This window comes from Manacus vitellinus, unplaced genomic scaffold, assembly GCF_001715985.3.
Source record: "Manacus vitellinus isolate BGI_N305 unplaced genomic scaffold, ASM171598v3 scaffold_13_pilon, whole genome shotgun sequence".
NCBI lineage: Eukaryota > Metazoa > Chordata > Aves > Passeriformes > Pipridae > Manacus > Manacus vitellinus.
The window spans coordinates 5,683,445-5,700,045 of NW_021938999.1; the positions used below are offsets into that span (position 1 = coordinate 5,683,445).

Sequence of the window (16,601 nt, forward strand, 5' to 3'; positions counted from 1 at the left end):
GCTGGCCACAATTCTTTTGATTCAGCCCAGGATACAATTGGCTTTCTGGGCTGCAAGTGCACACTGCCAGCTCATGTTGAGGTTTTCATTCACCGGTACCCTCAAGTCCTTCTCGATAGGGCTGCACTCGATGTGTTCGCCCCTCAGCTGGTATTGGTACCTGGAGTTGCCCCAACAGATGTCAGGGTGATTGAAGTCCCCATCAGAACAAGAACCTTTGAGCACGATGCCTCCTGTAGCTGGAACAAGAAGGCTTTGTCAATAGGTTCCCCTCGATCTGAAATAAAGGACAAGCACAGGGTTTCCTCTGTCACCTCGGTGTCTGCGCTTTCAACCTGCTTGTTGCTTTTCTTCACAGACAGCTCTTCACAATCTGTTCATCTGTTGATGTAAAGGACAACCCCTCTGCCCTGTCTTCCTGTCTTGTCCCTTCTTAACAGCCTGTAGCCATCAACAGTCACACTCTAGTCATGGGATGTGTCCCACCAAGTTTCAGTAATGGCAACGAGGTTGTAGCTCTTTAGCAGCACAGTGGCCTTCAGCTCCTCCTGTTTGTTGCTCATGCTGTGTGCATTGGTGTAGAGAAGTTATTTAACAAGCCATTCTGTTAGACTTGGAAAGACAATTGGTTTCTGAAGAAGTGTAGAAAATTTGATCTCTTCAGGCTTTCCCAGTACACGTGCTTATATGGAGTTACACTTTTATTCTTCTGTCACCAAAAAAAGAAGCTACATCTTAAGACCTACAATATTCTAGAGTTCACATTACTAGGAGAAGAGATTAGAGGAAATGATAATGCCAAAAGATAAGATTTTATATGGAAACTGTGAAAGCAAAATGTTTGCACTTGGGGGTTTTTGATGGTCCTTATTTATAAAAACACCATTCAATGCTGGTAACTTTAAATGGCCTCAAAATTAAACTGCAGAGAAGTTGAAATATTGTAAAAACACTGGAAATTCTGAAGGATGTTCAAATATTTGAAGATGTTGATTCTGTTTTTTTAAATTATTTTCTTGGAATTTACACAGAATACTGTCTTTCCAATTACTCTTTGTTTTGCTCTTATGTAGCATATAAATGCTCGTCAGATTATTTAAACTTAAAACATAGCAGTACAACTAAAATTTAATTTTAAACATATTGCCATTAAATTCTTTTTATTTTCACATTGTTGGAGAACTACGAAGTTATTCTTATGTAACATCTTTTCAAGGAAAAGAAATGCATTTAGAAGTGGAACAAAATTCTTATATGTAAAATACAAATTTGAGTTCTGGGAAGCTGAAGGAATGAGAGGTTTTCAGCTGATGATTTTATAAGGGAAAAAATAAAATCAAACAATGCCAACTGATGATACTGAAAGTAGTATTGAACTCATTTACTTAAATGTATATTTTATTTCATATCTGAGGTATTATATATTATGCTGCAAAACAACTTTAATACAGTATGTTAATGAAAATGCTCAACTGGATAATTGTTACTTCTTTAGGTCAAGATTGAGCAGGTTGCTATGGAACTTAGGCTTACTCCATTCACTGTACTTCTGCGATCAGTTCTGGATCAGCTGCAGGAAAAGGATTCTGCTCGTATATTTGCTCAGCCAGTGAACCTTAAAGAGGTGTGTTTGCAGCTGTGTTTCCTGATGTTTACATATGGGTTGGTGGCACTTAAGTACAAGAAACAAGTTGTTGCATGCAGGGTTGGAAGCAGTGTTACCTTTTAATCCTTATTTTGATAATTTACTGTGTGAGTTATGGTTTACTGCTATGAAAGCCTTTTATTGTTTATATACCAAAATAGTATCTGGGAAATACTTGTATGGAATGATCGATACATGTTGCTATTTTGCAATAAGATGATTTTGATGAAGCAAACTCTTAAGGGTATCAAAAACTGAAATGTTGATACTATGTTCTTATTTGCAGGTGAAACTAGACAGAGTATGTATATATGTACATGTAGATGTGTGTACAAAACATGTAGATATGTCTATATAAATTAAATGGATGTGTGTGCAGATGCTGTATAGAATCATAGAATCATTAAGATCGGAAAAGACCTCCAAGATCATCAAGTCCAACCTTTGAGCTAATACCACCATGCAAACTATACCATATTGTGAAGTGCCACATCCAGTTGTTTTGAACACTTCCAGGGATGGTGACTCCACCACTTCCCTGAGGAGCCTGTTCCAATGCTTAACCACTCTTTCAGTGAAGAAATTTTTCCTGATATCCAACCACAACTGCCCCTGGCACAACTAGAGGCCATTTCCCCTTGGCCTGTCACTAGTTGCCTGGGAGAAGAGGTGCATAAACCCACAGGATTCTAAAAACATACAGTTTCAGCATCTCTTAGTAAAGCCCAAACTTGTTGCCCAAGGTGCAGAATCTTGTAATATGTAAACATCTGTTGGCATGCAAATATTTGCAATATCACAATGTGCAATTCTGAGCTACATTTTGAATTTTTTACATTGAAGTGTTGCAAAATATGTTTAAAATGTGTATCAGTTAACTAATATTACTTTGGCTGTAATAAGAAAATTTTACCCATTTGTGTTTTAAATATTTGTTCAAAGGTTCCAGACTATTTGGATCATATTAAACATCCTATGGATTTCTCTACCATGAGAAAACGGTTAGATGCTCAAGGCTATAAAAACCTGAGTGAGTTTGAAGACGACTTCAATCTTATCATAGATAACTGTATGAAATACAATGCAAAAGATACAATATTTTATAGAGCTGCAGTGCGGTTAAGAGATCAAGGAGGTGTAGTTCTCAGGCAAGCTAGGCGAGATGCTGAAGGAATCGGTTACAATAATGAAACTGGAATGCACTTACCTGAACGGCCTAAACTTGAGACACCCCAGCCTTTCTCTTGGGAAGATGGTAAGATGTTTTTCGATTATTTTTAAAAGTTGAATTTTTTCATTACACGTGGTGTGTACATTCCATACACGTGTTTAGGTTTGTTGCTGTTTGCTGACTAGATTCCCCACTTCCTTATTAAAAACAGTGCTTGAAAGATTCTAGTGTTTCTACTCTACTAGATCTGTCATTAGAAATCAGTGTTACCTAGATTCTGATTTTGGCAGTGTTAGAGCCTAATTTAACAACTTACATGGAAAAGATTTTTAAGCTGAATGCTCTCTTTCACATGATTGTATATGCTTTTAAGCCATGAAAAGTGCTCATAAACTTGAGCATGTTCCTAAATGACCTACTCAATTAAAAAACAAAGCACGTTTGTAATAGTAGGATTTAAAATTTATTCTTTTGACATACACATCAGTTTTCTGAGGTTTTGGCAGTGAAGGAGAATATTTAACACATTTCTTTTATAACCATAATTTTGTCCTTCTCATTTACAAGAAAGAACTCCCCTTTTAGGGTGGGAAGGATTATGTCTTTCTTCTGACCTTTTAATTCTTTGCACTGTTACTTAGGTTTTTTGAGCAAAATGGTGATTAAGAAGACTAGTAAATATGTAGTAGAAATTAATTTCAACATTTCTAACTATAAGTAGCTTTTTGACAATATCTTTTTATTTTGGCATGTGAATTTTACTTTTTTTTCCCCTCCTGTTGGTATTATTATTCTGAGAAATACTAATACATTTGCAATTGTGCATGTCTTGACTTCAGTGGATAGGTTACTGAATCCTGCAAACAGAGCACATATGTCCTTGGAAGAACAGCTGAGAGAGTTGCTAGAAAAACTTGATCTGACCTGTGCAATGAAATCCAGTGGGTCAAGGAGCAAAAGAGCAAAGCTGTTAAAGAAAGAAATCAGCATTATTCGCAACAAACTCAGTCAGCAACACAACCAAGCTCCTCAAATAGAATCAGGTATTGGAAGTTTTGAAGAAGAAAGTGCAGCATTAGAACAGGATGGAGAAGAAGAAGGTAAGATTGTAAACCAGATTTAAACGAGTGCTGTTCTGAGCCTCTTCAGTCAGATGCTTTAATAATGTGAATTAAAGGGTTTAATAAATGAATATTAATTTTAAATTTTAAATACTTATTTTAAATTAAAAATATGCATTTTAAATATGCAAATGGCCACCTAATCCCAACAAATATTTTAAGAATAGAATGATCTTCTTAAAAAAAAACTTACCTCCATTGTTTTTCACTACAGCAAGGCTTTTAAAAATATGGGTGTTAAGAAATGAAGGTGCAAACAGTGTCATACAAAACGCAGTTGGAAATGCCTGAATGGAAAATATCTTTGTACTTTTGGAAATACATTTAAATGTCAAAATATATATTGGGGATCATGTGAGCCTAGGTCAATAGTAATGAAAACTCTGTTGTACTGTCTCTTGTAGCCTTTTTTATTCTCTACTCCAGACTCTGGGGAGGAGGGTGGGTAGATTTGGGATTTATTTATTTAAATAAAGCTAACTATTGATAGGACTTAATACTTTTCATGTTGTAGAATCGAGTCAGTCATATCTACCCAGCTCTTCCCCTTTTGGTTCTCTTCCTCCTCAAAACATTTGTCTCAGAACTGTATTTACTCTTGGCTGATTGCCATTGATTTCAATGATAGCAATGTGCTAGAAAGACCTAACTTCATATTTCAATTGAACATCATAATTCGCATTTTTAGCTTTCAAATGAATTTCTGAGATCTTTATTCCTCATTTTTAAATGATGCAAGAAAATCTATCTCTCAAAAAAAAGTTCTGTTGAGTTTGTTTCATGGTCATCTCTGAAAAATGAAACTTCTTTGGGAGAGTTAGAGATGTGTTTCATTTTGAATAAGTGCATTGAATAGGAGGAGGAAAGAGCTCAAGGGAAAGTGGAAGCATGGTAATAAATAGTCTCTGTCTGTTGCAGCTTGATGCTATCAAAATTTTTAAAAGGTTAAGTCAATAAAATGACTGTCCTTAACTGCCATTCAAACAGCAGTGTAGTGTTTAATTCTTAGTATAGCTAAGAGACCACTTTCCAAACATATAACTTGCTTGAGATTTGAACAATGATAGAAAAAGCTTCCATGAATTGGCATATTATCTTGTTCTGAGGCTTTGAGTATTCTCAGAATGTTTAATGATCTCTTTTATTTTTTTTTAAATCTGGTGGTTTTTTTAATCAAGTGGTGATGGTACTAAATACAGTTCTTTAGGAATGTAGTTTTGGCAGCTAATGAATACACTAACTTTTTTTGCTTGTAACTTAACATTTTTATGTCACAGCCTTTCACTTCAGCTGTTTACCAAAAAATAGTCCAAAGTGAACAGTAGCAGTTTTCTTGTATTTACAGTATGCTTTTTAAACAAAACATAATGAAAAACATGATCTAGGGTTGATTGGCATTGTTTTTATAGTTCTGATCTAGCAAAGAATAATATTAATTAGTTCAAATTTCAGTTCTCAAATAGAAGGTACTTAGAGGAGTAAAGAAAACAAATTGCCAAAAAAAGATGTGAGAAATGTAGAAGAATACTGTGCCCAGGATCTGTACAGGAGCTGACTTTGGAAGTGCTGTGAATTACCCCCTTGCAATTCTGTTTTCAGTCTCCGATCATGTGAAAAATGATGGTACCAGAATAATCCTATGAAATTTAGGTTTTATTGGCTAAAGACTTCTCAAGGAGTTTTATGTTCTTAAATCTTTTTGTGAATATTTTCTAGTTAATTTTAAGAAAATCAGAATTTGTTCACAAAGAACAGTCACGTTGGACATTCTAAACTACAGGCATTTTTAATTGATGGTACTTTAAACGTGCTTGTCTGACTGTACATTTTATTCCACTGTCTTCCTGATGCTAGTTACCAGTTCTGATACTTGTGTGCCATCAAATTACATGAGCACAGTCACGCTGCATTTTAGAAATATGTATTTTTAGTATGAACTATGCTATTGTTGATTAAACCTTAACAGGGTTGAGGTTTTCCTGCACTTAGAATTCATTGATTTCCAAGTAAACATAGCTGGGCCAAAACCGAAGCAATATAGCCATATCCCCTGCAAATAGAGGACTTAAATACTTGGGGGTATTATACCTTTTTTCAGGTAATAGAAAAATTAATTAAGTTTTAAGTATTTTATGTGATAGCATAAATAGTATGTTGGTCTCATACAGTTACTCTAGAATAAGTATTTCCTTTCTTATGTTTTGAAAGATTCTTTGGAAGCTAGAAAGGTTTTAACATCTTTTTGAGTTGATAATTATGGGTTAGGACATCGTTCTGTTTGTATTCAGGCATGTTGCAATAGTAGAATGTTTATTTTCTTTCCCAATACTTGGGATGAAAACCTGAAACTACTTCTATTCACTCACAGTTATGTCTCCATTGTCTTTTCCCAGTGGAACTGACTGGGACACAATCATGTTAAAATAAAAGGTGGCTGGGGGGTGCTGGAGAGAAAACGGTAGAGGGTGGCTTTTCTGATTTCTCCTATCAAATCTATATTGTCAAGTTTGTATTTGTAAACTAGTGGCTAATCAAGCCGTAAGATTTTGGGGGTCTTTTTTTTCTCCCCTCCTCTATTATTTCTTTTTGGTTTTGGTACTTAAAACTTCTAACTGCACCTGCAAAAACAGCTTTACAAATCTTGCCTTTCAGTAGATTTTATAACACATTTTAGCTCACTGGAGTACATCAGGTTAAAAATACTTTTTTTTTTTCACTGTTTATGTGGTAAAATTTTTCTTAGGCAGGTAAGGTGAATATTGATAAGGTGAAATAGATAAAATTATCAAAAATTTTACTTGAATGGCAGTATAATTGCATTTAACAGATAATCATCCACCACCCCAACTTTCTAATAAAAAGATAGATTTTGTAGTTTTTAGTTAATGAAACTAACACAACTGCATGAGAAGTAAAAAGTATTTATCCAGGTATAAATTGTTAACACCAACTATAAACACCTACTTTTCTACCCCTGTTACGTTCCCAGTACAAAAGTAGGAACTACTAACTAGGACAGATTGTTGCTAGACAAGTTTTGGTTTTAAAATGTTATGCTTTGTTTCCAGACAACAATTTATTTGGTGGGCTGCACATTTATAGTGAGTTTTATAATAGACTTTATAACTACAAGTTTTCAAAAATCACACTCTATTTATAATTTTTTCAGGAGATAAATCTCCCCCTAAACTTGAACCATCAGATGCATTACCTCTTCCTTCAAACTTGGAGACTAATTCAGAACCACCAACCCTCAAACCAGTAGAACTCAATCCAGAGCAGAGTAAGCTTTACAAAAGAGTAAAATTTGATAATGAATTATATAGCACTTCCATTCAGAAAGAAATAAATGGACACACTCCAGAACACTTACTTGACAGTAATCTCAATGAGTCGACTGTTTCTGCTGTAGCTGAGTCATCAACTGATGTAAACAGACGTACATCCATTCTCTTCTGCAAATCGAAAAGTATAAGCCCCCAAAAGTCTGCAAAGAACACTGAAACCCAGCCAACTTCTCCACAGCTAGGGACCAAAACCTTTTTGTCTGTAGTCCTTCCAAGGTTGGAGACACTTCTGCACCCAAGGAAAAGATCAAGGAGTGCATGTGGAGATTCTGAGGTTGATGATGAGTCCCCTGTAAAGCGCTTGGATACAGGTAAATGTTTACGAAACTTATTTGAATGGATGCATCTGGAAAGTTGACATACCTGTTATTTTCTTTACATACATGTGATTGTAAATCTTCATATTTTAGCACTTAGAATAGGTTTTCCTCATAGTTGAGTTCAGAAAATTACAGATTCATTTTTGCGTTGGCCCTATACAATTACACTTTACTGAACCAAGTTTTGGTTCTTCGGTTTCATGATGCAGTTTTCAAGATTACACGTATAGGTGGGTGAATTTTTTATTTATTTCCTTTTGTTGAAACCAGTAGGAAAAATGAATCAGCTGATTTTCTGCAAATTCCCTTTTAAATTACATGGAATTCACACGTAGTGCCAAAACTAGAACTCTTACAAGCAGGACCATGAAAAATACATGTTCTATGTGTGACTTCATTTCACTGTATTGTTACTGTAAGCATATTTTCACATTACAAATCTGATGACTGTGTGTGAGGTGCTTTGTATATCCATGTGTTTTAGGGAAGTGTTAAAATCCCAAGGTATAATGACACTTCTTGTGGCTTTTTCTTTAGTTTCTACACTTAATTTTAAGTTGAAGAATCGAAGTGTAAGATTATGCTCTTAATGGGACTTTTCTAAAGAACATTTTAAAGAGAACATTATCTTGATATGTTAGTACAGAACAGCACAAGACAGTTACACCTTTTCTTAGCAAAATATAGTTCTAGTTAATTGAGAAGTTTGTATAAAAGCTTTGAGGAAGAAAAGCAGCATAAGGAAATTACTGAAGTATATTTCCGTAATGTCATCCATGGACATCGCTACAACTTTTATATTACCTTTGAAATAAATACTCTGTTTCATTGTCCTGTTTGTAACCCATATGCAGGTATGAAAACAGCATGTGGTTTTTTTGTATCTTTGATTGAAAGAGATAGGAATTTAATTTGAACATTCATTGTGAAGATGTGCTCCAAAAGCTGTTGAGTTTGTATGTGTGTGTGTGTATGTGTGTTTAAAAAGGGGGTTTGGGTTGGTTTTTAGGTAATTTTTTTTTGTTTGTTTGTTTGAACTGTGGGATTTTTTAGGATGTGGGGTGGTGCTTCTTGGTTGTTTTTCTGAATGATCGAGTGAGCATGAGAAAATGTTAAGTAAGATTTGGTGGGGGGAAGTGTCTTTCATTTATATTTTTGGGGGTTTTGTTTGTTTTGCCTCTTTGGAAAGCCCCACCTTCCATTCCTTTTCATAACAGCTTGGAAAGAGTATGCAGATTTGATCTGGTACTTTAGTTCTGCAGTAGGAACAAAGTGAAGGTAGTGTGATGGTATTAATAAAGATTAACTTATTTTGTAATATAAAAAGCTTTGGTTTCCAAATATTCTAATTTGCCAGTCTGTAATTGGGATAATTTCATTATGTACCTGTATACAGATTGCATTTTATCACACACACAATGAATCATTTTGTGCTAGATCACACATTAATACTAATTTCTTGAAATTTTCATGTTGAACACTGTGAATTGTTTCTTTGAAGAAAAAAAAAGTTTGTTTTTTTTATTTTTTAAGAAAAACAACAACAAAACCAAAACTGGATTTCTGAATATATTTTGTTCCTTTTCTCTCTCTGGATTTAGATGTATGTGGGTCAAATATAGTTTTGATTATCTTCAAAACAAACAACCCAGTTACAGGAATGAAATCCAAAGATTAAAAGGCTTTTTTATTCTTATTTTAAAACAAAAATATGTAGTCTCTTCCTGAAGCTAGTGAAGATACATACAGGATTAAATCTGTGTAGAACTAATACTCAGGGTATTTAGAGTTAAGATTTGTACTTGTTCAAGAAGAGACTATGTATGTGAATTGAAACAGTTTAGCCAATTAATATTCACCTGAAAATATTCTAGTTATTCTTTAATAGTATCCTGGTTTTTAAACATACAGTTCATACAGATGTGTCAGCTTATCTGATCTTATTCCTGTGATTCGTTTTCCTGTTTGCAGCCAAACATTTTGCTTTCATATTGGAAACTTTAATCCTTCTGTTATTTTCAAATTTGTGTCTCCACAATAATTTAAGCAATTTGCAGTTGGCAACTGCCTTGAGTTACAATTCAGCAGGAACCCAGCACAAACCTCAAATGCTTTCCAAGAGTTAAAACCAGTTGTGTTGTTTTGTGTATGCAACTGGTGTTGATTCGTGCAGATCTCTGTGTTATGATAAAAATACTTTAGATGATGTATACTGTAATATATTTTTTCTATTTGGCTATTTTTTACAAAATTTAATGTAATGCTGCAGGTAAAAATGTTTTTATTCAGTAAAATCCAGCAGTCATGAGCCTTTCCCTCCAAAACCATCCAATGGTAGAAAAAAGCACGCTTCAGCGTTGTTGTGTGCGTTCTTGTGAGTTAACTTCATGAGCAATTCCTGTAGTTGAAAATGAATTATTAGTGCATAGTTTTCTTTGAATGGTATGAATGTTAAATATCTTCAATTCTACTGGATATAGAAAAAGTCTTAAAAATAGACTTTGCTTAATATGCAAAGCATTGAAATTTTTAAGTGGTGGAGAGCTGCGCTGTCACATTTATTTTCCTTTCTTACCTGTTAATAACCAATGTGGGGTTTTCTTGGTGTTATGTAAGGACGCCTTGGAGTTTCTGTCCCTCACTGTACTCAGTCTCCTCCATATTTCCCCCTTACATGTCACTCCTGTATTCTTATATGAAGAGGTTCAAAGGAAGACTCTAAAGCTTATTTAATTTAGTAAAATCTCACTTTGTTGTTTCATTATTCTCGTAGACTGCTTTTATTATGCTCTCTTGAATTACATTTGGGGTTGGTATTTTTGCCAGTTAGTTTCAAGAAAGACATATACAGGATCCACTGACACTACTTTGTGGTATCCCATATGTTTTTGTCTTTCATACACAAAATAATTATTGATATGCTAGCTTTTTTCAGAAATAGAGGACTATTGAACAGTATGACTTTAGCTTCAAAGAGGACTGAAAGCAGTTCACTTTAATACTCTGACCTCCTTTTATATATGAACTTCTAAAATATATGAAGCAATAGTGTAATGTAATCTTAAATTTAAATTTCCTAGTGCTCTACTAGGGCATTATCACAGAGCACATCTGTCTTGGTAGTTATTATGTGGAAAGTGACAGCTACATAGTGGAGAGATGTGCTTAAAAATTTCCCATGCATACTTGATGTATCTTGGGTTTGCTTCATATGGTATCTAGCAATTTCAACAGGAAGATAGGTTATTTTTACTTAGGAAATTTTGGTCACATCAGAGATTGATGTATGATTCTTGAAGGTCGGGCATGTAAAATCTTAACTGGGACAATTTCAGTGACCTTTTCAAAATATTCATTGTATTCTTACCTTGCTCTTTTGTTACAAAGATTAATCCTTTTTGTCAGGAGAATAGTTGATGCAATTATTTCATCTGAGGAAAAATGACACTGATTAATGGATAGAAAGTAGATTTTACTGACTATTAAAACATGTGCCTCTATCAGTTGTGTGTAGGTAAGATAGCAAATGGAACATGTTTTTGTTTTAAAAAACCTTTTAAACATTGCAAAAAGCTAGATTAGGTTCATGTGAAATGTGCATGTATTTTGTTGTTATCAGTCACCTTTAAGCTTTCATAGTAGCTTTAGTAATGCACAATTACTGTGTTGGTATTGTCTATTTTAATTGAAAACCAAGTATTTAAAATATACTATGCTAAAGCAATAATTTTAACTTATCATAGAATTAGGATTTCAAATAGTGGTTATTATAGTGCAATACATGGAGTTTTTGTTATTTCTTGGCCAAATAGCAGTAAAAGAAAATTTCAGTGAAACATATAATTTACTTAGTATTCTTGCTTCCAGCTACATGGGTTTTCTCAACATACTGAAATAGATGTAAACAAATATTTATAATATGGATCACTGATTTAGAATACTTTACACAGGAAAAAGCACAGGTTTTAATACATTTTTATCATTTCTTAATACATTCCTTTCAGTTATTAATGTACAACAAACATAATTATATCTTATTAAATCTATTAGTAAATGTTGGACTGACTTTGTTTCTGCTCAACTGCCACAAAATGGTGGCACATAAGAATGGTCTGCAAGTAACCTGTATATGAATTCCATTCGCATTTGGTAGAATTCAATGTTTTAGTGATGACCACTATTACCTAATTTCATTTGCGATGATAAGGATAGAGGTTGTCTGGGGTGAAATGGAACACAGGTTATTTTTTGAATTCTTCAATACTTGTTATTTAATAAAGCTTTTGCTCTCTGGAACACAGGCTAATTTGACTGAAAGTCAGGCTTCATTTGTGCAGCATTAAATTACCAGTCTCTAAATGGAGGAAATAAAAGTAAACATGCATATCTAAGAAATTTATGTCCTCTGAATAGATGACAAACTCAACTAGAGGTTCGTCAGTGAAAAGAAACCCAAATTGGCATAATTGCTCTTCTGGTTAACATAGACAGGAATGACAGTGTGTGTGTATATATATCTATGAGTAAAATACAGTAATTTGACTAAATCTATTGACAGATCCACAGTCTTGATACTTTGAATTAAAACTAGTTGTTTTCTTTAGATGCATAGAGATTGTTTCATTTTTTATTTGAAATTTAGTTATTTGAGCACTTAGCAATGTCCAAGAACTTCAGCTGCCTACCTTCTGGAAATTGAAAAACATAAAACATTTTCAGGTCTATATACAAGCAAACAGAATATTGGAGACTGTGAAGGCCTAAAAGGAAATACCCCTTGACTTGTTAAATTTGTGAGTGTAGAGACATGGGGACTGTGGCAGCCTGACTGCTGAGTTGTCAGGATAAGTTTGTTTGGTGGGGTTTTTAATGAGTTGATAGGCCACTGAGAAACCTATGACCATTTGCTAAGAAAATAAATCAAATGAAGGAGAGAAATTGGAAAAAAAAAAGAACCCTGCTGAATTTCTTAATTTTGTTTTTGGCCCACTCAAAATTTAGGCAGGAGTTCTGGCAGCTCTACTAAAATTTTTGCTGATTTAGTTTCTGGGAATGTTTTGAAATATAGGAGTTTTTTGTAGTACAGGTAGAATAAAATAAGTTCATAAGGCAGAAAGAGGGGGAAGGAAACTATTTTATACCAATCAGCACTTGCAATGACATTTAAGAAGTTTGGTTTATTTCATCTAAAGAATCATAGTATTAGCTTCCTTACCTTTAAAAGTCCCTGTATTGTTTCTTGATATATATTATTAAGATGGAGGCAATTTTGAGCAACATAGTTAAGAATGGTGGGGTTGATGAACACCTGGATAAATGGAGAGTTTGTGCTTTTTTCTAGGCTTGTGAAGTATGTGCATACATAACGTATATTATACACTAGTATTTTTGAATTTTTTCTTGGGTCTTCAACATGTTAATTTCTTTGAAAGTACTGTCTTTTGGGTTATTTTGTAAGATATTAATTATTAGTACCCAACTTACAATTGCTGTGTTTTCTAAGATGAAATAACCGAGTCTTCTCTAATAATAAAGAAATGTTTCAGGATGCACTTCTGTTTTCTTGCTGCTGTGGAGCCTTTTACTCTATTCTGGTTTTTAATTTTTCTTTTAATATTTAACTAATTTCTTGGGCCAGGTTTGGCTTTCTAAAAAATTAAATGTCATAGTCCCCTATGTGCTTCATCAGTGACATTTAAGACTATTTTTCTGTGTGGTGCAGATGGTAAACAGAACTGTGGAATTTATTGAAGATATTAAAAAAAAAACAGTGAATTTTGAGATCCACCCTATGCTTTTTATATATGTGTTCTTAATTTATTTAAGATCCTTGCCATGGTGTTGAGACTGAGTATAGATGACCTACCTTCAAATTGACAGGCTTACATATCATGAAGTCCCCTGTAACAAGCACATAAGGTACCAGAGTTGATCCAATCAACTGACCTGTTTGGAACATCATGGGATCATAGAATAGTTTGGCTTGGAAGGGGCCTTTAATGGTTGTCTAGCCCAACCCCGACAATATTCACCTACAGGTCTGAGTTAAGAGATGGATGATAGTAAAAAGTAATCCAGTGACTCCAACAAAACTTCATGCACTGAGCCTGTCAGTCAGAAGTATCAGTCACTTAAATGAGCGGAGAGAGTGAGACAGTTCCACAGTATAATTGACTGCAAATTAGTGCCTCTTGGAGAAGGTTTGTGCATGGATTTGTAGTTTGTGGGGTTTTTTTCCTTTCCCCATTTTTCCACTCAATGAGAATAGATTATGTAGTTGCATGCACAGATGGATGTCTTCCATAAAGAGTAATTATGGTAGGATGTGTTCTTTCACTGTGTCATACATGCAGTCCAATATTTTGGGACATTTTTAATTGATAGCTCTCTTTGTGTTTTCCAGTCTAGTACCCAGACTTAGTTTCTTTGGTGTGTATAGATGAGGTGTACACATTAAGAAGATATCCCATACAGAGAAACATGTATTACTCAAGAATAATAATACTTGAAGCAAAGTTGGTTCAAGTTTTCATTGGCCATGCCATCACTTTGACAGGCTATAAGTCTATCGTGGTAATGCTCCCTCACTTTCATTTTCCTCTCTCTCTTCCTTCCTTTTTTTTTTTTCTGTTTTCTTCTTTGACTTTTCCTTTTTCCCTTCCCTCCAAAGCTGTAATAATACTGTTGTCACTCAGAAATTACTTCACAACAGCATGTCCTTGGAAAAAAATGGCAACAAAAGCAGATGCTGAGAACTAACACTGAGAACTAACCTACAACTGATAAGCATGGCTAAGTACTCCTGAGTTCTGTGAAGAAATTCTTTGTAGAAGATAAAAGTACTTTTGGTCTGAGGGAAAAAAGCAATGATAGATTCATCTGATTGGAAACAAAGATGTGAACATGCAAGTCAGCCTTATTTTAACTCTTTTGTTCAGCGTTTCCTAAAAATAGCAAAGCTGGGGTGGTATTTAATAGCTCTTGATTATCTTCACTTGATGGTGCTTCAAGCACTGTCAGGTTGACTGAATGAGCAGTGAAACATCTCATTTGGTCTTTGCAGCTCCTTTCATGGAAGCCAGGAAGACAAGAATCTTAGGATTGCAAGCACTGATAATTTTTGCTAGGCTGGCGTAATTTTTTTAGTATGATGTTTGCAGTCTCTGAAAGGATTCAGATCATGCACTTCCTCAAGTACACTGCAAGCTATCATGGAAGGAGGCTGTAAACTGTATGTTTTATATTGAATCATGTGAAGTTTTAGTCTCCCTTCATGAAATACCTCTCAAGGTACAAAAGGCCTGGAAAATTAGGACCAGGAATGCAGCTGTGTAACTTAATGAAGTCATTCAAAGACTTGCAGTTTACTGTGTGTCCTGTATGTCATCTCAGGAGTGGCAGATCTCTGGTAAACATTTCTGCCTTGATCTTTCTTTCAGGTAGCAACTTCAGTTTCATTTTCTGTCCCCTGTCCTAGAATAAGGCCCAAATTAAGAACCAGTTTTTCTGAATAGCTGTAAAAGGCAAATAAATGGTAAATTATTGGGTTTGGTTTTAATAGAGTAGGATGGCTGGACCTACTTACATATGAGAGCTCTGAAGTTCTCTGTCCATCTGTTTCCTTTTCGTTGGATACAATACCTAAAAGTTGTATTCTCACAATTACAGAGAAACCCTTACTTTCAGAGAAGAAAAAAAATGTTTTGGTAAAAGCTCTGTGTAAAATCTGTGTAGATAGTAATTTGTGAAAGTTAATTCCATTTAGGAATAGCTCCATTTAGGAAATGGAACAACTTCCCATTGTAGGTCCTGCTGGGCTGGGCTGAAAGACTGCTAGGCACTAGGTTTTTCATGCAATATATTGATAAATAATTATGATGTTTTTTCATTCTGCAAGTTGAGAATTCAAATAACCTTTATTGATTTAAGTCTTCAAGAAACCTCTTAAGTTTTCTTTCTTTTATATCAGGACTTTGTAGAGAGGAAGTAGAAATCTTCAAATAGAAAATATGTAAGAAAGTTTGTTTTTTTCTAAAGGATCTTTACCGTTTTGTGTTTATGCATAAATCAGCAAAAAATGTTTGGAAAAAAGATTCTGATCTTAAATGTTCTTAAGTAGTCCTTGGTCCTAAGTATTACTGACTTTCTGTAGTAATTTCTAGGTTCTTGAATGACATTCCATTGATCTATGGGCGATTCAGGCACTTGAAGCTTGTATTTTTTGCAATCATCTGTGTGTGTTTTATGTGTCATAAATTATATAAACCAAAGGTGACTAAAGAATTCAGTTTGTAAAGTTAGTTTTAAATTCTTCAGGTTTTGGGGGGGGAAGTTTAACGGCGTTTTCTGCTATACTGCTGCTGTTATCATCTGTACCATTGGATCAGCTGATGCTGTCTTGGAAGAAGTTGTAAAACTTTTTTTGAGAAACATTTCTGCTTGTATGCTCTTTTTTCCTTTCAGAGTTTTCTGGAATGTTTTCAAACTCCTCCACTACTGTTGCCTCCCACTTGCATATTTTAAAATGTCTTGAACAATCATCCTACACTACAGTGATCCTATTGTAGTGCAGAGAAACATAACAGTCCTTATCTTATGGAAGCTGTAGTTTTTAAATGTTTATTAGTTTTCCTTTCTGTTGTGCAAATCAGATTCCGCTGTTGTAGCAGTCTCATCTGATTAGCCAGAGACACTTCTTATTCCCAGATTTGAAGAAAATTAGTAGTTACAGGATGAATTCTTAAGCATTCTTTTGGAACCCATCAAACTGTGCATTCACTGAGCCACCAGCTGTGTTCATTATGCATTACTTAAACCTTCAAAGGTGAAAGTTTTCTGGTTAGGATCTTGAAAGCTGCTGCCGTTTAGTGTGCAGTTGCACATCATGGGCTCACATTGAGCTGTCTTTGCTATCTTTAGCCAAGACCAAATTTTAAACAAGTTTGAAAAGCTTTATTTCCAAGGAGACTCTTCACACCAAACTTCATAGTCTGTGTG

At 34.5% G+C, this 16,601-nt stretch overlaps 1 protein-coding gene across 4 annotated transcripts in view; it reads left to right on the forward strand.

The window, feature by feature from the left end:
- The window catches only part of BRD1 (bromodomain containing 1), a 63,401-nt gene that overhangs the window by 31,951 nt on the left and 14,849 nt on the right, over nucleotides 1–16,601 (forward strand). For 2 of the 4 annotated variants that reach the window (XR_001920081.1, XM_018068001.1), the window contains 4 exons: nucleotides 1,496–1,624; nucleotides 2,588–2,900; nucleotides 3,656–3,916; nucleotides 7,107–7,595. Coding sequence is in view for 3 of the 4 variants with exons in the window: in XM_018068001.1 (XP_017923490.1) it covers nucleotides 1,496–1,624; nucleotides 2,588–2,900; nucleotides 3,656–3,916; nucleotides 7,107–7,595 (1,192 nt within the window). In the remaining variant the exon portion in view is untranslated. The remainder of the gene's footprint in view (nucleotides 1–1,495; nucleotides 1,625–2,587; nucleotides 2,901–3,655; nucleotides 3,917–7,106; nucleotides 7,596–16,601) is intronic. The other 2 variants (XM_018068002.1, XM_018068003.1) reach the window with 2 other exon arrangements.